This window comes from Coregonus lavaretus (genome assembly GCF_964263955.1).
Source record: "Coregonus lavaretus genome assembly, chromosome: 36".
NCBI classification, from domain to species: domain Eukaryota; kingdom Metazoa; phylum Chordata; class Actinopteri; order Salmoniformes; family Salmonidae; genus Coregonus; species Coregonus lavaretus.
This window is the reverse complement of record NC_140023.1, coordinates 15,577,759-15,599,959: the sequence shown is the minus strand read 5'-3', so window position 1 is coordinate 15,599,959 and position 22,201 is coordinate 15,577,759. Positions and strand designations below refer to the sequence as shown.

General features: G+C 45.4%; 1 protein-coding gene across 11 annotated transcripts in view; it reads left to right on the top strand.

The window, feature by feature from the left end:
* Nucleotides 1-22,201, top strand: part of birc6 (baculoviral IAP repeat containing 6) — a 156,599-nt gene that overhangs the window by 4,264 nt on the left and 130,134 nt on the right. For 8 of the 11 annotated variants that reach the window (XM_084153649.1, XM_084153648.1, XM_084153655.1 and 5 more), the window contains exons 3-10: nucleotides 4,821-4,958; nucleotides 16,312-16,505; nucleotides 16,644-16,764; nucleotides 16,992-17,074; nucleotides 17,813-18,035; nucleotides 18,388-18,554; nucleotides 18,772-18,830; nucleotides 18,918-20,432. In XM_084153649.1, the coding sequence (XP_084009775.1) occupies nucleotides 4,821-4,958; nucleotides 16,312-16,505; nucleotides 16,644-16,764; nucleotides 16,992-17,074; nucleotides 17,813-18,035; nucleotides 18,388-18,554; nucleotides 18,772-18,830; nucleotides 18,918-20,432 (2,500 nt within the window). The remainder of the gene's footprint in view (nucleotides 1-4,820; nucleotides 4,959-16,311; nucleotides 16,506-16,643; nucleotides 16,765-16,991; nucleotides 17,075-17,812; nucleotides 18,036-18,387; nucleotides 18,555-18,771; nucleotides 18,831-18,917; nucleotides 20,433-22,201) is intronic. The other 3 variants (XM_084153656.1, XM_084153657.1, XM_084153654.1) reach the window with 1 other exon arrangement.

The window sequence follows — 22,201 nt, the reverse complement described above, 5'->3', positions numbered from 1 at the left end:
GAGGGGGAATAGGCTTTGTCGTGCCCTCTTCACGACTGTCTTGGTGTGTTTGGACCATGATAGTTCGTTGGTGATGTGGACACCAAGGAACTTGAAGCTCTCAACCTGTTCCACTACAGCCCCGTCGATGAGAATGGGGGCGTGCTCAGTCCTCTTTTTTTTCCTGTAGTCCACAATCATCTCCTTTGTCTTGGTCACGTTGAGGGAGAGGTTGTTGTCCTGGCACCACACGGCCAGATCTCTGACCTCCTCCCTATAGGCTGTCTCATCGTTGTCGGTGATCAGGCCTACCACTGTTGTGTCGTCGGCAAACTTAATGATGGTGTTGGAGTCGTGCCTGGCCATGCAGTCATGGGTGAACAGAGAGTACAGGAGGGGACTGAGCACGCACCCCTGAGGGGCCCCCGTGTTGAGGATCAGTGTGGCAGATGTGTTGTTACCTACCCTTACCACCTGGGGGCGGCCCGTCAGGAAGTCCAGGATCCAGTTGCAGAGGGAGGTGTTTAGTCCCAGGATCCTTAGCTTAGTGATGAGCTTAGAGGGCACTATGGTGTTGAATGCTGAGCTGTAGTCAATGAATAGCATTCTCACGTAGGTGTTCCTCTTGTCCAGGTGGGAAAGGGCAGTGTGGAGTGCGATAGAGATTGCATCATCTGTGGATCTGTTGGGGCGGTATGCAAATTGGAGTGGGTCTAGGGTTTCTGGGATTATGCTGTTGATGTGAGCCATGACCAGTCTTTCAAAGCACTTCATGGCTACAGACGTCAGTGCTACGGGTCGGTAGTCATTTAGGCAGGTTATCTTAGAGTTCTTGGGCACGGGGACTATGGTGGTCTGCTTGAAACATGTTGGTATTACAGACTCAGTCAGGGACATGTTGAAAATGTCAGTGAAGACACTTGCCAGTTGGTCAGCACATGCTCGGAGTACACGTCCTGGTAATCCGTCTGGCCCTGCGGCCTTGTGAATGTTGACCTGCTTAAAAGTCTTACTCACATCGGCTACGGAGAGCGTGATCACATAGTCGTCCGGAACAGCTGGTGCTCTCGTGCATGCTTCAGTGTTGCTTGCCTCGAAGCGAGCATAGAAGTGGTTTAGCTCGTCTGGTAGGCTTGTGTCACTGGGCAGCTCGCGGCTGTGCTTCCCTTTGTAGTCTGTAATAGTTTTCAAGCCCTGCCACATCCGACGAGCGTCAGAGCCAGTGTAGTATGATTCAATCTTAGACCTGTATTGACTCTTTGCCTGTTTGATGGTTCGTCGGAGGTCATAGCGGGATTTCTTATAAGCGTCCGGGTTAGAGTCCCGTTCCTTGAAAGCGGCAGCTCTACCCTTTAGCTCAGTGCGGATGTTTCCTGTAATCCATGGCTTCTGGTTGGGGTATGTACGTACGGTCACTGTGGGGACGACATCATCGATGCACTTATTGATGAAGCCAGTGACTGATGTGGTGTACTCCTCAATGCTGTCTGAAGAATCCCGGAACATGTTCCAGTCTGTGCTAGCAAAACAGTCCTGTAGCTTAGCATCTGCGTCATCTGACCACTTTTTTATTAGCCGAATCACTGGTGCTTCCTGCTTCAGTTTTTGCTTATAAGCAGGAATCAGGAGGATAGAGTTATGGTCAGATTTGCCAAATGGAGGGCGAGGGAGAGCTTTGTATGCGTCTTTGTGTGTGGAGTAAAGGTGGTCTAGAGTTTTTTTCCCCCCTGGTTGCACATTTAACATGCTGGTAGAAATGAGGTAGAACGGATTTAAGTTTCCCTGCATTAAAGTCCCCGGCTACTAGGAGCGCTGCATCTGGATGAGCGTTTTCCTGTTGATTAATGGCCTTGTACAACTCATTCAGTGCAATCTTACCTCAGACTTTCATGTAAATCATGCATCTCAGTGGGAGATTTGCGTAAAAATGTGTGTGAATCTAAAGTTAGGAATCGATCATTACACCCCTGAAATAATTAATGAGGGTGCTCATCTTTGTTTCATGTCCTTTGCTATCTCTGGCCTGTGGTATCTGTATGGCCTGGTTACACTAACTTTTTTAAATTGAACTATTTGAACACAGCGTTTCCCCCTCTGGTGAGTCAATATAGCCTACAGACAGTTGCAATTGGACCCATTGTGGTATTCTAGCCTTTTCCTGAAAAGGGATGCACAGAGAAACCGCAATTTATAATTTCAGAGAAAGCCTTAGTGTTTCTATTGCTGAGTTGCCATTGTAATTGTAGAATGTATTAATGTAGGCTACTATTAGGGATGTGACAGATGGACAATTGTTCTTAACGTTTAAACTGACATTTTATCTGTTTTCCATTAAACCGATAACATTTCATAAAATTAGATGTGAATTTCTATTGTGTGGTATGACCGTTAGGTGTGATGAAATTGTATCAGTCATACGGTAGGCTTAGGCATCTGGAATCTGCTTTGTGGCTTCCTGAAGGCAGGTGAAATTTTGTCCCGAAGACAACCGTTCATTCACGTTGTGATTTATGTGCATTAGCGACTCTCAACTCTCCCATGTTTCATGAGCTGAAATAAGATTCCAGACATTTTCCATACGCACAAAAATATTATTTATCTCAAATTTTGTGTACAAATTTGTTTACATCCCTCTTAGTGAGCATTTCCCCTTTGCCAAGATAATCTAGTCACCTGACAGGTGTGGCATATCAAGAAGCTGATTAAACAGCATGATCATTACACAGGTGCATCTTGTACTGGGGACAATAAAAGGCCACTCTAAAATGTGCAATTTTGTCACATAACACAATGCCACAGATGTCTCAAGTTTTGAGGGAGCGTGCAACTGGAATGCTGACTGCAGGAATGTCCACCAGAGCTGTTGTTAATTTCTCTACCATAAGCCGCATCCAACTTCGTTTTAGAGAATTTGGCAGTACGTCTAAACCGGCCTCACAACCGCAGACCACGTGCTACTACGCCAGCCCATAAATGGACTGGTTGATTTAAATGAGGGAAATATGTGTTCCAACCACGAGCTGCAGTGTTGGAATAATAGACACGTCTCGTCTATTTTGGGCTTTTTTGCCAGCTGCTATACTGTGCCATTTAGAATAGGTTACAACCTCCCCTAAACCTAGGCAGAAACATTATTTTGATGAAGGCAAATAGCCTATTCATTAGTCTAGGGGCCTACTTTGTTTCATGTTTAACAAAAGCAGGCTTCAGTAGCGTGAGTCGCGGCTCAAATGGCGCTTGCAGTCCTTCATTTAAGAAATTACCTTCGCAACTCAAGTAAGCTATGGACAAGGGTTACGTATCAACTGCAATGATTTCTTTAATCAGCACTTTTTCCCCCCAACTCTTAACGACGCTGACGTGCTGAGCGCTTCATCTGTTGCAAATAATTAGAAAGATGCATATCCCCTCTTACTAATGTTACAGCATTGTTACGTTAGGTAGGACATATATATATATATATCTTTTTTCCTTTATGATGATGATCAGGACCTGTTAGTAGTAGTTTATGGTAACACAGTGATTTAAGTTTTGTGGGGGGGGGTAAACTCATTGTTTTTCGCTTAAGGATTTTTTTGTTAAAGATTCAATTTCATTTAAATGTTCACACCCATGAATTTTACCAAGCAAATTGATGCTAAAGGTGAATATTTCATTTTTTAGGCTACACACTGGAAACTGTTTCCCTTTGCCTGATATACACTGACAGACTTTCTTTAATTATTCTTTATTTAAACAGTTTCTTGTTGTACCGGCCCATCAAAAGTCATAGCAAGTTTAGCCAGATCGTTTTAACCCTTGACTGTTGCAAACCTGTTGGTTTCAAAGCAAGGCTTACTTTACTTTATGACCTTTGTCTGTTTTATATGTGCCCCATGTCTAAATCATTACAGGCTATCTGGTGTGGTTTGCTCACAGACAGTAGGCCTATGTATTCAGACGTTTTCCCTCCTCATTCCTCTGAGAGACTGATGGATGTTTTAATCATCACACCACAGGCGCTTAGATCTGAGCACACACAGCCTATATCCCAGCCAAGACCATGTTTTATTCCTCATTGAAATGCTCAGAAGGTGTCCCAATATTTATATTGACTGCATGCCAGTGCATGTGCCCCTATGCTTTACTGGAGGGGGATAAAGGGAAAGGGTTGCCTTAAGTTATCCAGTAAGAATAATATTTAGTAAAACCGTTTTATTCTAAGATGCCCCTTTCCCACCCGGTTACACAGCTAATTTGCATTTGTTGGTCCACCTGTAGAGTGGAGCTTGTTTTTTTCAGTCCTTGCATCCATTGCTGTCTATGAATTTGACAGTGGTTACATGGCATGGTCAGACTGGTTGAAATGACAGATTGTAAAAATAATAATAACCCCTTTGGGCTGCTGCCCTCTGTGGGAACGGCTGGGTGTACTTTGTGCTGTCAGTATTATTGATCTACCCAGGCTGTTCCTCCTCTCCTACAGCAGTCTGTTACTGTTAACTCCCTCCCTCCTGCCTGCCTGCTTTGTCACATCTGATCTGCCCCATCTCTCCAAGGCTCTATCTAATGAGTATTGACCGCATCTCCATGCCAGCTAGCGGTGGAGAATGCTGCTACTAGAAGTTACTCAGGAAAATCAATCATATTACTAGCAAGCCTAGCCTAGTGCGTTTTACTGGACAATGAGAACAATATTTTTTATGTAACATATTTGTGAATGATTTATGTAATTTGCGATCTGAATCTAATGAGTCAACAACAACTGGCATACGACCTTGGTTCCATCATTGAACCCATTATTGTATCTCTGCCCCTTGTCCTATGCCGTGAGTGTGGATCTATGTGTGTGTTCCCTGCAGGCTCAGCAGATGCTCTCGGCCTGCCTGGAGAAGGTAGATGTGTCCAACACGGAGGGCTACGACATCTTCATCACTCAGCTCAAAGAAGGGCTGAAGAATACCTCACACGAGACGGCAGCCAATCACAAAGTGGCCAAGGTGAGTCACACTCAGCGCTCTGGGAGGAGGCGAACTGTGTCACAACTTGCCTATTAACCCATATTCATGTTGTGGTGTTTTCTGCCTTTGTTAGACAAATGCACCAAACAGGTGTAGCTGTTAGCTTCAGTTGTCTAACATAACACCTATCTCTGATTGTACTGTGACACCACAAGTTGTCAATCACCTGTTAGAGAGCATGCCAGGGGTTGAACAAGTTGGTCCATTGACTGTGCAGTAGTGCAAACATTAGGCAAATTTGCCTTCAATTATTCAAAACCTGCCCGGTCTTATTAGTGGTGCTGACAGTCAGTTACTGTTACGGTACGTGTTTCTTTTAAGGTTCTTAGTATTCTGCTCGCAGCAGTCAGTGACCTACACAAAAATGCAATCAGGTAAAAGTATAGCGTGCATAGCTTGTTGCCACACATTCTAATCAGTGCTAGGCTAGGGGAGCTGATATAGCAGAGTGTGCTGCTGGGGCAGAGCTGTCATCTCCCGTGGCAGAGGTGTTGCTCAGATATAACAGCTCTAACGCTAGGGAATGCCAGTTCTTCAGCAGTGTGTGGAGCGAAGTCAAAGGAGACTAAAGATCATGCTATTTTAATCAAAGCTTCACAATTGAAAATCTACTAATGGATTGAAATGGGAATGCTAATTTGAGGTCTTTTGCCTAGGCCTATATCGTGTGTAGGGCTGTGACGGTCAGGGAATTTGGGATGACGGTTATTGGCCAGCCTAATGACTGTGGTCACAGAATATTTTTTTATATGATTATTTTTTAAACTCATTTTGTCCTCTGCTCATGACTGCATATGCTGCCATAGAAATGTAATGAATAGAACGGGCGTCCCCATTCAAGTCAATCATGGTATAATGGGTGGACTGGTGGCCATTGCAAGTGTAGCCATAGGAGCAAAGCAGGAAGTAAAATCAGGAAGTGTACCCAGGGCTCTAAATTGAAATGTGTCATTGGTAGCACTGGTGCTCCCAATTAAAAACATGTATTGATTGAGATACAGCCTATGTTGGGTCTATATGAATTCTACTACTTTTGAAGAACATGTTGTGCCCTAGAAACTAATTTGTAACACTGTAAATGTGTTTATTTATTATAAAAGCTAAAATGTTGATACAATTACCTGTCATTGAAATTAGTCACTTATGGAATATTAGATTTCTACATTGAGTAAAAGCTCTATTTTCCTGTTGAGGTGCATTACACTGAACATTAATAAAACATAATAATATGCAAGAGATCTGTCATGCATTCATTGCTATGATCATTGATCTCTTTCTGTGCCCCCAAATGTTTCGATATACTGGTAAAGGTGGTCAAATGGGTCAGATCTTTTGACCTGGTTGGTCTAAAAGCACTAGTACAGCATTTTTGCTGTAATAGTGGTGCAACCATGACCCTAACAAATCTGCACGGGCTTGTTTCTCTAGGGCACTTGGAAACAACGGTACAGCGTACAACAAGTATTATCTGGGAGATTTTGTTCATAGTCGCACAGTGCTCCCAAAATAAAACTAAAACTAGTCGCACAGCAAAATATTTTGTCGCATATGTGACCAACTTGGTCGTACTTTAGAGCCCTGAGAGTACCCATCAATGTTTTGTGATTTGTTGATTCAACTCAACTGATATTACAAAAAATAAATCCCATTGCACAAGCCACATCAGTTATCATTTGAATGAACATTATGCATTACCTTGAAAATGATTGAAACACAATACCAGGCAGCCATTGCGAGTGTACCCATGAGTTTACCAGTCAAATTGCCAGGGTTAGAGGTTCCAAGCCTGTTCTATTCATTCTATTTCAATGTGACTCAACCCCACAAGTGCCCTGCCGTCCTGCTGTTCGTTCCGCACACACAAAAAAACAGTTAAACGGTTTTGACGGTTTATTTTATTTTCATGACGGTCTTCATCCGTAACTGTCGGTTATACGGTAATTGTGCCAGCCCTAATCGTGTGATTGTAATTTGGTAGCGTTCTGCTTCCCATGATATCGTGTTGCTCTGTGGATGGATAATGTGCGGTTTAGGTTCTAGCAAAGCTGGCGATTCTTCAGTCGGCTTGTTGTAATTCCACCACACACTCCCAAACCAGTGCCCTTTTATGTTCAGTGCAGGTCTAACAGGAAAGACTGTGGTTGTGTGACATTGCATTTGTCTCTTTGATTATGCGTACATGCGCTCTATTTCACTGCCGGTGAGATCCTGAGACCTGACTGCAGTCTGCGACACAAAGAGCAGAGACTGCAGACCTCATCGGCATATTAATAGCCAGAGCAGGGGGACGAGCACCGCTTCTGTCACAATGCCCACTCTCCACTCTGTGTAATTGAACCTGGGCTAAAACAAATCAGAAAGATTTCAAAATCTTAAGAACATCCCCACCTCCCTCGACGCATACAGTTTGGCCAGAAAGCCATCGGTGTGTAATGTGAAAGCCAAGGCACTGGGAAATCCCCATTTACTCACCCCTTTACTTCCTCCTCCAGAATTTGATGTATCTCTCCTGGTATGTGCTGGGCTGCCAAGGGCTGAGGAAGCTACCTTGCCACTGCCTCTGTGGGCCTCCCTGTCAGGCTGCTTCTGCAGCAAACCACCATCCATTACACTGACTACAATTGTCCAATCTGCTAGTCACTGGCAGATGGTGATGCTGGTCCAAGTTCAACATTAGCCTTTAAGACTCTCAATGTGTGACACACTCAATATTTCATATATATATATATATATATATGTAGGTGAGTCCAAACTTTTGACTGGTAATATATATATATATATATCTATATATGTCAAAAGTTTGGACACACCTACTCATTCAAGGGTTTTTCTTTATTTTTACTATTTTCTACATTGTAGAATGTAAGTGAAGACATCAAAACTATGAAAGAACACATATGGAATCATGTAGTAACCAAAAAAGTGTTAAACAAATCTAAATATATTTTATATTTGAGATTCTTCAAATAGCCACCCTTTGCCTTGATGACAGCTTTGCACACGCTTGGCATTCTCTCAACCAGCTTCATCAGGAATGCTTTTCCAACAGTCTTGAAGGAGTTCCCTCATATGCTGAGCACTTGTTGGCTGCTTTTCCTTCACTCTGCCATCCGACTCATCCCAAACCATCTCAGTTGGGTTGAGGTTGGGGGATTGTGGAGGCCAGGTCATCTGATGCAGCACTCCATCACTCTCCTTCTTGGTAAAATAGCCCTTACACAGCCTGGAGGTGTGTTGGGTCATTGTCCTGTTGAAAAACAAATGATACCATCACACCTCTTCCATGCTTCACGGTGGGAAACACATGCGGAGATCATCCGTTCACCTACTCTGCGTCTCACAAAGTCACTGTGGTTGGAAACAAATCTCACATTTTCACTCATCAGACCAAATGACAGATTTCCACCGGTCTAATGTCCATTGCTCGTGTTTCTTGGCCGAAGCAAGTCTCTTCTTCTTATTGGTGTCCTTTTAGTAGTGGTTGCTTTGCAGCAATTTGACCGTGAAGGCTTGATTTCACAAAGTCCCCTCTGAACAGTTGATGTTGAGATGTGTCTGTGACTTGAACTCTGTTAAACATTTATTTGGGCTGCAATTTATGAGGCTGGTAACTCTAATGAACTTATCCTCTGCAGCAGAAGTAACTCTTGGTCTTCCATTCCTGTGGCGGTCCTCATGAGAGCCAGTTTCATCATAGCGCTTGATGGTTTTTGCGACTGCACGTGAAGAAACTTTCAATGTTCTTGAAATGTTCCATATTGACTGACCTTCATGTCTTAAGCACCGTAGCACTGACGTCTGTAGCCATGAAGTGCTTTGAAAGGCTGGTCATGGCTCACATCAACAGCATTATCCCAGAAACCCTAGACCCACTCCAATTTGCATACCGCCCCAACAGATCCACAGATGATGCAATCTCTATTGCACTCCACACTGCCCTTTCCCACCTGGACAAGAGGAACACCTAAGTGAGAATGCTATTCATTGACTACAGCTCAGCATTCAACACCATAGTGCCCTCAAAGCTCATCACTAAGCTAAGGATCCTGGGACTAAACACCTCCCTCTGCAACTGGATCCTGGACTTCCTGACGGGCCGCCCCCAGGTGGTAAGGGTAGGTAACAACACATCTGCCACACTGATCCTCAACACGGGGGCCCCTCAGGGGTGTGTGCTCAGTCCCCTCCTGTATTCCCTGTTCACCCATGACTGCATGGCCAGGCACGACTCCAACACCATCATTAAGTTTGCCGACGACACAACAGTGGTAGGCCTGATCACCGACAACGATGAGACAGCCTATAAGGAGGAGGTCAGAGACCTGGCCGTGTGGTGCCAGGACAACAACCTCTCCCTCAACGTGACCAAGACAAAGGAGATGATTGTGGACTACAGGAAAAAAAAGAGGACTGATCACGCCCCCATTCTCATCGACGGGGCTGTAGTGGAACAGGTTGAGAGCTTCAAGTTCCTTGGTGTCCACATCACCAACGAACTATCATGGTCCAAACACACCAAGACAGTCGTGAAGAGGGCACGACAAAGCCTATTCCCCCTCAGGAGACTGAAAAGATTTGGCATGGGTCCTCAGATCCTCAAAAAATTCTACAGCTGCACCATCGAGAGCATCCTGACTGGTTGCATCACCGCCTGGTATGGCAACTGCTTGGCCTCCGACCGCAAGGCACTACAGAGGGTAGTGCGTACGGCCCAGTACATCACTGGGGCCAAGCTTCCTGCCATCCAGGACCTCTATACCAGGCGGTGTCAGAGGAAGGCCCTCAAAATTGTCAAAGACTCCAGCCACCCTAGTCATAGACTGTTCTCTCTGCTACCGCACGGCAAGCGGTACCGGAGTGCCAAGTCTAGGTCCAAAAGACTTCTCAACAGCTTCTACCCCCAAGCCATAAGACTCCTGAACAGCTAATCATGGCTACCCAGACTATTTGCACTGCCCCCCCACCCCATCCTTTTTACGCTGCTGCTACTCTGTTAATTATTTATGCATAGTCACTTTAACTCTACCCACATGTACATATTACCTCAACTACCTCATCTAGCCGGTGCCCCTGCACATTGACTCTGCAACGGTACCCCCCTGTATATATAGCCTCCCTACTGTTACTTTATTTTACTTCTGCTCTTTTTTTTCTCAACACTTTTTTTGTTAAAAATAAATGCACTGTTGGTTAAGGGCTGTAAGTAAGCATTTCACTGTAATGTCTGCACCTGTTGTATTCGGCGCATGTGACCAATAAAATTTGATTTGATTTAATGTAATGATGGACTGTAGTTTCTCTTTGCTTATTTGAGCTATTCTTGCCATAATATGTACTTGGTATTTTACCAAATAGGGCTATCTTCTGTGTACCATCCCTACCTTGTCACAACACAACTGATTGGCTCAAATGCATTAAGAAGGAAAGAAATTCCACAAATTAACTTTTAACAGGGCACACCTGTTAATTGAAATGCATTCCAGGTGACTACCTCATGAAGCTGATTGAGAGAATGCCAAGAGTGTGCATCAAGGCAAAGGGTGGCTATTTGAAGAATCTCAAATATAAAATATGTTTTGATTTGTTTAACACTTTTTTTGGTTACTACGTGATTCCATATTTTATTTCATAATTTTGATGTCTTCACTATTATTCTACAATGTAGAAAATAGTCAAAATACAGAAAAACTCTGGAATGAGTAGGTGTGTCCAGACTTTTGACTGGTACTGTATATACAGTCCTCTGTAGCTCAGCTGGTAGAGCACGGCGCTTGTAACGCCAAGGTAGTGGGTTCGATCCCCGGGACCACCCATACACAAAAAAAAATGTATGCACGCATGACTGTAAGTCGCTTTGGATAAAAGCGTCTGCTAAATGGCATATTATTATTATTATTATTATTATTATTATATTAAAGTTTACGTACACTTAGGTAGGAGTCATTAAAACTCGTTTTTCAACCACTACATACATCTCTTGTTAACAAACCTATAGTTTTGGCAAGTCGGTTAGGACATCTACTTTGTGCATGACACAAGTAATTTTTCCAACAATTGTTTACAGACAGATTATTTCACTTATAATTCACTGTATCACAATTCCAGTGGGTCAGAAGTTTACATACACTAAGTTGACTGTGCCTTTAAACAGGTTGGAAAATTCCAGAAAATGATGTCATGGCTTTAGAAGCTTCTGATAGGCTAATTGACATCATTTGAGTCAATTGGAGGTGTACCTGTGTATACATTTCAAGGCCTACCTTCAAACGTGGTGCCTCTTTGCTTGACATCATGGGAAAATCAAAATAAATCAGCCAAGACCTCAGAAATAAATTGTAGACCTCCACAAGTCTGGTTCATCCTTGGCAGCAATTTCCAAACGCCTGAAGGTACCACGTTCATCTGTACAAACAATAGTACGCAAGTATAAACACCATGGGACCACGCAGCCTTCATACCGCTCAGGATGGAGACGCGTTCTGTCTCCTAGAGATTAATGTACTTTGGTGCAAAAAGTGCAAATCAATCCCAGAACAACAGCAAAGGACCTTGTGAAGATGCTGGAGGAAACAGGTACAAAAGTTTCTATATCCACAGTAAAAACAAGTCCTATATCGACATAACCTGAAAGGCTACTCAGCAAGGAAGAAGCTACTGCTCCAAAACCGCCATAAAAAAGCCAGACTACGGTTTGCAACTGCACATGGGGACAAAGATCGTACTATTTGGAGAAATGTCCTCTGGTCTGATGAAGCAAAAATAAAACTGTTTGGCCATAATGTCCATCGTTATGTTTGGAGGAAAAAGGGGGTTGCTTGCAAGCCGAAGAACACCATCCCAACCGTGAACCACGGGGGTGGCAGCATCATGCTGTGGGGGTGCTTTGCTGCAGGAGGGACTGGTGCACTTCACAAAATAGATGGCAGCATGAGGAAGGAAAATTATGTGGATATATTGAAGCAACATCTCAAGACATCAGTCAGGAAGTTAAAGCTTGGTCGCAAATGGGTCTTCCAAATGGACAATGACCCCAAGCATACTGCCAAAGTTGTGGCAAAATGGCTTAAGGACAACAAAGTCAAGGTATTGGAGTGGCCATTACAAAGCCCTGACCTCAATCCTATAGAACATTTGTGTGCAGAACTGAAAAAGCGTGTGCGAGCAAGGAGGCCTACAAACCTGACTCAGTTACACCAGTTCTGTCAGGAGGAATGGGCCAAAATTCACCCAACTTATTGTGGGAAGCTTGTGGAAGGCTACCCAAAACGTTTGACCCAAGTTAAACAATTTAAAGGCAATGCTACCAAATACTAATTGAGTGTATGTAAACTTCTGACCCACTGGGAATGTGATGAAGGAAATAAAAGCTGAAATAAATCATTCTCTCTACTATTATTCTGACATTTCACATTCTTAAAATAAAGTGGTGATCCTAACTGACCTAAGACAGGGCATATTTACTAGGATTAAATGTCAGGAATTGTGAAAAACTTGAGTTTAAATGTATTTGGCTAAGGTGTATGTAAACTTCCGACTTTAACTGTATGTGTGTCTGTCTGTCTACCGGCCATAAAACACCCACAAGAAAAGGATATATGTTGTTATACAAATGTTTTTGAATATTTTAGTGTATGAATCCACTTCCGTCTCACCATTGTCCCCTTCTTTACCCTCGTATACTGTTGTGTTCCTGCCATGCAGCACAACTCCCGCCCTTCGGCTATGCTCCAAAGATTTTTAAACAACTCTATGTACAGAGAGATTAAGCTCTCACTCACATAGGACTGGGTGACCTACTAGTTTAGTCTTATTTAACAGAGATGTGTGTGTCCCTGTTAGAATAAATATTGTCCTATAACCAGTGAGTTACCTCACACTAGGGTTTAAAATTTTCCCGGTATATGTTCCATTTCAAGAATAAATAACTTTTCTCACGGTATTTCCTGCCAAAACAGGAAGTGTCATTCTAAAGCGTATAAAACCCTCGGACAGAATCATGTGCCATTCTAAGGTGTATTATACACTGCTCAAAAAAATAAAGGGAACACTAAAATAACACATCCTAGATCTGAATGAATGAAATAATCTTATTAAATACTTTTTTCTTTACATAGTTGAATGTGCTGACAACAAAATCACACAAATTATCAATGGAAATCAAATTTATCAACCCATGGAGGTCTGGATTTGGAGTCACCCTCAAAATTAAAGTGGAAAACCACACTACAGGCTGATCCAACTTTGATGTAATGTCCTTAAAACAAGTCAAAATATGGCTCAATAGTGTGTGTGTGGCCTCCACGTGCCTGTATGACCTCCCTACAACGCCTGGGCATGCTCCTGATGAGGTGGCGGATGGTCTCCTGAGGGATCTCCTCCCAGACCTGGACTAAAGCATCCGCCAACTCCTGGACAGTCTGTGGTGCAACGTGGCGTTGGTGGATGGAGCGAGACATGATGTCCCAGATGTGCTCAATTGGATACAGGTCTGGGGAACGGGCGGGCCAGTCCATAGCATCAATGCCTTCCTCTTGCAGGAACTGCTGACACACTCCAGCCACATGAGGTATAGCATTGTCTTGCATTAGGAGGAACCCAGGGCCAACCGCACCAGCATATGGTCTCACAAGGGGTCTGAGGATCTCATCTCGGTACCTAATGGCAGTCAGGCTACCTCTGGCGAGCACATGGAGGCCTGTGCGGCCCCCCAAAGAAATGCCACCACACACCATGACTGACCCACCGCCAAACCGGTCATGCTGGAGGATGTTGCAGGCAGCAGAACGTTCTCCACGGCGTCTCCAGACTCTGTCACGTCTGTCACATGTGCTCAGTGTGAACCTGCTTTCATCTGTGAAGAGCACAGGGCGCCAGTGGCGAATTTGCCAATCTTGGTGTTCTATGGCAAATGCCAAACGTCCTGCACGGTGTTGGGCTGTAAGCACAACCCCCACCTGTGGACGTCCGGCCCTCATACCACCCTCACAGAGTCTGTTTCTGACCGTTTGAGCAGGCACATGCACATTTGTGGCCTGCTGGAGGTCATTTTGCAGGGCTCTGGCAGTGCTCCTCCTGCTCCTCCTTGCACAAAGGTGGAGGTAGCAGTCCTGCTGCTGGGTTGTTGCCCTCCTACGGCCTCCTCCACGTCTCCTGATGTACTGGCCTGTCTCCTGGTAGCGCCTCCATGCTCTGGACACTACGCTGACAGACACCGCAAACCTTCTTGCCACAGCTCGCATTGATGTGCCATCCTGGATGAGCTGCACTACCTGAGCCACTTGTGTGGGTTGTAGACTCCGTCTCATGCTACCACTAGAGTGAAAGCACCGCCAGCATTCAAAAGTGACACAAACATCAGCCAGGAAGCATAGGAACTGAGAAGTGGTCTGTGGTCACCACCTGCAAAACCAGTCCTTTATTGGGGATGTCTTGCTAATTGCCTATAATTTCCACCTGTTGTCTATTCCATTTGCACAACAGCATGTGAAATTTATTGTCAATCAGTGTTGCTTCCTAAGTGGACAGTTTGATTTCACAGAAGTGTGATTGACTTGGAGTTACATTGTGTTGTTTAAGTGTTCCCTTTATTTTTTTGAGCAGTGTACATAAAATCTAACATTTTCTTATTGCATTTGTTATTATTTGTTAGGCTAAAAATATAATATTAATTCTAAAGCAATAATCTTGCAAGGTTTTGTTTTATGATAGTTAAGTAAATCAACACCTGACAAGAGTAGAATGTTAGTCAAATACACATATGCTAGCATACATCATATCCAAATATAGCCACAGCATAAAATACATTTAAATGCGATCCTTCTGGCTACGTAAACTTTGTGTTGATGCTGAAGAAGACACCCAGTAGGCTACGAGCCTGAGAGGGGAGCTGCGCAGCACAGTGGAGAAAGTGAGGAAGGTTGTACATCACTTTTGGAAATCAGGGGTCAGCAATGATAAGCTACAGGGGTAGGCTACGTGAAGGAAGAATTTGGGAGAGAGCTCAAGTTTTAAATTGGACTGCAGCACACACAGTGGAACAGTCTGGCAGATATGGTAGATATTGTGTGTAGCACAATGCTGTTTGCAATAGCATGGTAGGAGAACCCGTCGCTCGCAGCCATTTCTGCTATAATTTAATCCAGTGCTTGCGTCTGCTTGAGGTAAGACTGCATCGTTCTAGAAAGTTTTGCTGCTAAACCCCTCTCTGCACTTGCTGAAGCCCCCTCTCTGCACTTGCTGAAGCCCCCTCTCTGCACTTGCTGAAGCCCCCTCTCTGCACTTGCCTCGCAAGTAATATAATAAATAATATGCCATTTAGCAGACGCTTTTATCCAAAGCGACTTACAGTCATGCGTGCATACATTTTTGTGTATGGGTGGTCCCGGGGATCGAACCCACTACCTTGGCGTTACAAGCGCCGTGCTCTACCAGCTGAGCTACAGAGGACCACACGTGTTGTGGATGTAGGCCTGCGTGTCGGATCAAACTACTTGTCGAACCTCCTGTAGGCTACATTTCCTTCTGCCCTTGCAGATGTAGCTTTCTTCCTCGTGGCATTAGTTTTAATGAAGCTTTACACAGCTGAATTATTAAAAGTAGGTAGTCCTACCCTACCGTGAGAAGCCAGATTAGGCATTGCAAATAACAGTTCCATTTCACATCATGCTGTTCATATAAATAATGTATTATAATATACTGTTTTTCAGTTATTTATTCCGGGAAACGGGAGCGGGTTTGGGAGGGAACTCTGAAATCTCGGTAACCCGGTTCCTGCTGTTAAATCCTACCCCAGACATGACTCTCAGTTGTTTGCTCATGCAATTTTTTTTAGCTCTGGTTCCATAACTTCCATTGCTGAGAACTTGGGTAGAAGAATCCACTCCATAGCCCATCGGCGCCAATCAGCACTTTGTTACATCAAGATCACTTTACTGTTGCCCTATTTCATTCAGCACCCAGTGATTTATCTTGCTATACCATGATGTGCCTATATTGTGAATGTGTTAATGTTTTTTGTATCAAAAGGAATACACCAAGTCCTGATATTGGAAGTTTACCCAACATCCAACCTCTCTTCCTTCTGAACTCACAATCCTGTAACAATCAGCTTCTGTCCCAATAATGAAATTTCCCTTTTCACTTTCCAACTGACCTCTCACAGAATTGCATACATTGTATAATATATGTGAAATTGGGAAAACTGTGGTGGTTTACTTTTATCTGCTGTACCTGCAGGGAAGGGATGCAGTAATACTAGAATTCAACAAGGCTCGCTGGACACTTCTCTCTCCTTTTGCCCTAACACTGTCTAACTGTCGCTCTCTATCTCCAGTGGGCAACGGTGACGTTCCATCTTCCACACCATGTGCTAAAGTTGGTCGCCAGTGGCATCGTGAATGAGCTGAAGAAGATAAACCAGAACGTCGCTGCCTTGTCTGTGGCCTCGTCCATCATGGACAGGCTCTCCTACCTCTTACCAAGTGCACGGCCTGAGCTGGGGGTGGGCCCAGGGCGCTCTGTAGATAGGTGAGCAGGACCTTAAACCATGACACACCTCACCATGCACCACAGAGGTGTTACAATTACTGAATTAACCGATTTTGTTCCTTTTGTTTTGCCTTCATTTCTGTATTGACAAGTTGACTCTTGCTGTCTGTCTTTCAGATCATTGATGTACAGTGAGGCAAATAGGAGAGAAACGTTCATGTCGTGGCCCCACGCCGGGTACAGGTGGGCACAGCCTGACCCCATGGCCCAAGCAGGATTTTACCACCAGGTAGGCAGTGTAAGGACACCTCTCCCATCATCTCTCTCTCTCTCTAATGCTTACATAGTGAAGAAAAATGTATATTTGATCCTGATGCAGTATAAAGAGGCATAATATTTCTGTACATAAAGTGTAAAAGATTAGCTGGTTTTTATTGCGTATGGTTGAGCCTCGTGGTGCTTGGCTTCCAGTTCTTCCCTGTTGTGAAATTCCTTTCTTCTCATTCCTTTTCTCTCCCTCTGCAGCCTGCCTCCACCGGTGATGACAGGGCAATGTGTTTCACATGCAGTGTCTGCCTAGTGTGTTGGGAGCCCACAGATGAACCATGGTGAGTCACTCACTAGTGCTGAGCGATTAACCGTCATTTCGTAAAATATTTGGGATTATTAAACAACTAATTGTCCGTCGGTTCAATTACTTGAATTCCATTGAAAACGGGTCGTTTTCCTAGAGAGAAATCAAATAATTCACGAGATAAATCAACTCTAGAGCTATGTGGGACGATGGCGTTGTAGTTTTCATTAAACAAATATTCAACCTAGTTCAGTGCAGAAACGTGGTAATGAACTACAATGACCATAATCCATTGCACCATTTTGTTGTCTCGGACACAGGTCAGAGACGAAGAGGCGAAGCGTGAGGTTTCACTCTCGACATAATCTGTCCAAAATAATCCCAATGCGTTTCTATTGGTTTATTTTGGATCTAACCTTGTTGCCCGCCTTTGGGACAACGACTCCCATTCTTAGGGCGGAGGCATGAGCATCTCGTCATTATATACAGATCTCTGGACTGATACTTTTAAAAAGCTCTAAAATCATTGTAATGTCATTATTTCATAATGCCTTTATGTATTTTTTTTAATCTCGAAAAACGTGATTACTTTCAAATAATTGAACTGAAACTGAACCGACCTCAAAAAGTACTAATCACTCAGCACTATCTCTCTCTCTCACACACACACACACACACTCACTCACAAACACACACACACCGCAGAACATTCAGATCGCATATTCATTTACCTCTCAACAACATAATGACCATGACTCCGCCTCCTCGTCAGGTCTGAGCATGAGCGACATTCCCCCAACTGTCCGTTTGTGAAGGGTGAGCACACCCAGAACGTGCCCTTGTCCGTCACGCTGGCCACCAGCCCCGCACAGTTCCCCACCCCCGATGGCTCAGATAAGATCGCCTGCTACGGCTTCGGCAGCTGTCCCCACTTCCTGGCAGCCGCCACCAAGCGCGGCAAGATCTGCATCTGGGACGTGTCCAAGCTCATGAAGGTAAGGCCGCACTGCTCGGCGTGGGGGGGAAACATGATGCAGTGATGACATCGTGAAAGTTTGATCTGGCCCTAGGTGAACTGGTGCAGTCAATATTTCAAACTAATGTCATCGGGAAGAGAAGTAGAGTTTTGCTGATGTCTGCCTCCATGCTTTGCTTTTGGTGTGTAGGTGGTTGTCTGAGTGGCATGAGCGTGAGTCCTGGATGTCTGGGCCTATTCATCAGACTTGATTAACATACATAACTTAGGATGGCATGAGTAAATAATACGTTTATCTCTATGTGCATGTTGTTATTACTAATGTTTGTAATTGTGATTTGATGATTCATGATGTTTTGCGTTCCCCTCAGGTGCACTTGAAATTTGAAATCAACCCGTACGACCCGGCGATCCTGCGGCAGCTGATTCTGTCTGGGAGCGAGCAGGCCCTGGGGACCCAGGAGTCCAGGAGGCCCACCTTAGCCTGGCTAGAGGACTCCTCCAGCTGCTCAGACATACCAAAACTAGAGGGGGACAGGTACTATCGGACACACTTACTCTATGCACACCTAGTCAATTAAAGTTTAAATGGAGTTCAGTGTGTTAAGTGTGTGTGTGTGTAAAAAAAATTATGCACTCACTTAACTGTAAGTCGCTCTGGATAAGAGCGTCTGCTAAATGACTAAAATGTAAATGTAAAAAAAGGAAATCTGTTAGAAATAGATGTGACCTCTCTTCTTGTCTGTCTCTGCCAGTGATGATCAGTTGGAGGACTCGGACAGTGAAGAGCATTCCAGATCAGAGTCGGTGACTGGTATGAAGCCGCTCTTCAAATCTTATTACTCTTTTGGTATCCTTAAGATAGCCTATCTCATTTATTTGTGTCCCCTCATGTTCCCAGGCCACCCGTCCCAGAGAGAGAGCATGGAGGTGAGCCTGGGTGTGACAGCGCTAAGCATCCTGCAGCAACCAGAGAAGCTCCAGTGGGAGGTGGTGGCCAGCGTGTTGGAGGACACAGTCAAGGACCTGGAGGAGCTGGGGGCCAACCCTTCCCTGGCCCAGGCCAAGGCCGACAAGGCCAAGGAGAAGCCCCCGGAGCACCACAACATTCCTTTCCCCTGCTTGCTGGCTGGAGGCCTGCTCAGCTACCGCTCTGCCGCCAGCTTCCCGCTTGCTGCCCCACCCCCCTCCTCCCGCCGCTCCATGGACGGCCCCCTCAGGACTCAGGGCCCTGAGCCCCCCCATGCCGTGCCTGACCAGGGCCCCATGGAGATAGAGACCTGTAACCTCCCTCCCACGGAGCTGGGCTCGCCCAACTCAGCCGTTCCTGCCGTGCGCAGGACTATGCCCGTGCTCCTGCTCTACTGCTTCAAGGAGTCGGAGGAGAAGTCGTCGGGCAAGGTGTTTGCCCAGATGAACAATCTGATGAGCAAGGGGCTGCACGAGGAGGGCTTCTCCGTGCCACAGATCATCGAGATGGAGTTCGATACCCACGAGCAGCTGCTGCTCCAGGACCCGCCCATCACCTACATCCAGCAGTTTGCAGACGCTGCCGCCAACCTAGCCGCCCTGGACGGGGACAAGTGGAGCTCGCTAGCGCCGCGGCCGGGAGCCCTGGTGCAGTGTCTGCGGCTGCCCAAGCAGCTGGAGGAGGAGAACCTCTACGTGGACTCCATCACGCCATGCTCAGACGGCGTGCACCTGCTGGTGGGGCTGCAGCCCTGCTCTGTAGAGTCTCTCAGCGCCATCAACCAGGTGGAGGCCCTCAACAACCTTAACCGCCTCCACTCAGCCCTCTGCAGCCGCCGCAAGGGAGAGCTCCAGCCCCTGCCTACACTGGCCAATGGACACGAAGCCCTCCCCTCCGCTTTACCCCCTCAGACCCCACTCATCCTGCCCCCCCCTGACCAGCAGCAGCAGCAGCCGTCCAGGCCCCTGGGAGGCTGTGGGGGTGGAGGCTACCTGGCCCTCTACAAGCTCAACTACTCCACCTGCATTGTCACTCTGGAGGAGGAGCCTGTCAAGGTGCAGCACATCAGAGACCCCCGGGACGCCGTCACCTCCCTCATCCTGCTCCCGCCAGACGTGCTGGACGGGAGGGAGGACGACAGCGAGGAGGCCTCAGAGGAGAAGCCTCATCGAGGGCTTAAAAACGGCTCTGGCTGCGGCCATGGGTCTGGGTGTGGGACAGGGACTGGTAGCAGCAGCACCAAGGTGAAGCAGGCGGACGTGGCCGGACTGGGCCACCTGGTGGTCACTACTCAGGCAGGGTACATCATGATCCTGGACCTTTCCACTTTGGAGGTCCTGGCCAAAGTGGAGCCGCCCAAGACGGATGGGACGGTGGACGAGATTGACCCTTTCGTCTCTGTCACCTACTGCTCCGGGACTGACCGCCTGTGCGCTTGCACTAAAGGTGAGGACCAACCCAGAATCTAGGGCAGGAATGGCGTTACTTAGATTCCCCAGGTTTTAATGGTGCAGATGTTTTATTATCATTGTAATAGATCCGCCAACGCCTGGGTAAGTGTTTACTATATATGATACAACAATGAAAAAAGAATGCCTGTAACGCTGTGTGACATGTGAGCCAGGCCTGGAGGTGTTCTAGGGATGGGGGATGGGCTACTACTAAAGTGAATTTGTTCAGAGTCAGGTTTGTCTTTGAACATTTGTGTGGTCTGGTCCACCAGCTGTTTTACAGTCTGTGCTGCAGGCTGGCTTTCATCGAAAGTAGGAAAATAAACACAAGTAGGGGTTTTAAATAATTTCACTATTCGAATAATATCATGAATTCTTGTCGGATATCCTGATATTCTAAATAAATAAATACATTTAAAGCTTGCGTTTTTAACATGAGCACTGCTGCGCGAGAGAGAGAGGCTGGCGCTCTGTTGCTGCAGCTGTGGAGGGTCCGGTGGCTTTGAGATGGGAGTCTGTAGACGGAGGGAGGAAGGGAGAGAGCGATGCAGTAGCCAAGGCTTTCGCCCAAACCCCATTGAGATAAAACAACACTACCTATTGGTTGCTCGCTGAAGCCTAGTGTTGTCATGATTCCAGAATTTCGATACCAGGTTTACCATCACGAAACTCACTACCAAAATGATACCACGGCAGAAAAAGAAGGCGTATTAGCCAAAGTCACAGAAGTTCAATATCATTACTTTTTACATTTTTGTTGTCCATTTTTCAGAGACAGCCATGTATGCATTAAATCAGCATATCTTGCGTTTGGTTTACATATTCTCACAAACGAAGTACTAGGGCAGTGAATTGATGTTAGCTTCAGCTGTAAGCTAGCAAGGAAAGTTAGCCTACAAAGCTGGAAGCTACCATAATAGACTTTGTTTTGCGGAGAGTTTCAACATTTCTGTATGCCGTGTTGTATTATTCAAGTGTCTTAACTACTGTCCAGCATGAGTGGGGAGCTAACATGATGCAGCCCAGACTCCCAGTGAGTGGGGAGCTAACATGATGCAGCCCAGACTCCCAGTGAGTGGGGAGCTAACATGATGCAGCCCAGACTCCCAGTGAGTGCAGTGGTCCCTCAGGACAGTCTAGAGCAGGATTTCCCAACTGGTGGCCCGCGGGCCCGAATTTTTAAAAATTATTATAATAATTTAGACATAAAAGACTGAAAACACCAGCAAATCAGCTCCAAGTGATTTTCATTTAAAAAATATGTTCCAAAGTATTCCCAAGCATAATAGAGAGATATTTGATCGTATACAAATGTAAGCAAGGTTTGAAATGATTGTTTTAGTTGAAAATATATATATTTTTGGGCTTCTTGCTGTCAATTTGCGGTGTACAAATTATTTCTAGTTATGTTCCGGCCCCCTGACCATCTGCTCAAGAAAAAATCGGCCCGTGGCTGAATCTAGTTGATGATCCCTGGGCTAGAGCTAGAAAAGCGTGGAGCAGCCACGGTGTGTTCGAGCTAGGTGAGCTAGGGGACATCGGCTGTGCTGATAGACAGACTTGATCCTCTCTCAATCAGTAGACGATGTGAGACACATTTGACAGAAGTACTAGAATTTGTTACTTTCAGTACCGAACCGTTTTTTCACGTTCTAGTATCGAAAAAGTATAGCTGTTTCGGTATACTGTGCAACACTTTGTAGCCTACTCCTTCTCATTCCGCAATTATTTTTTTCTCATCATTTTATTACATCTTGCATTGCT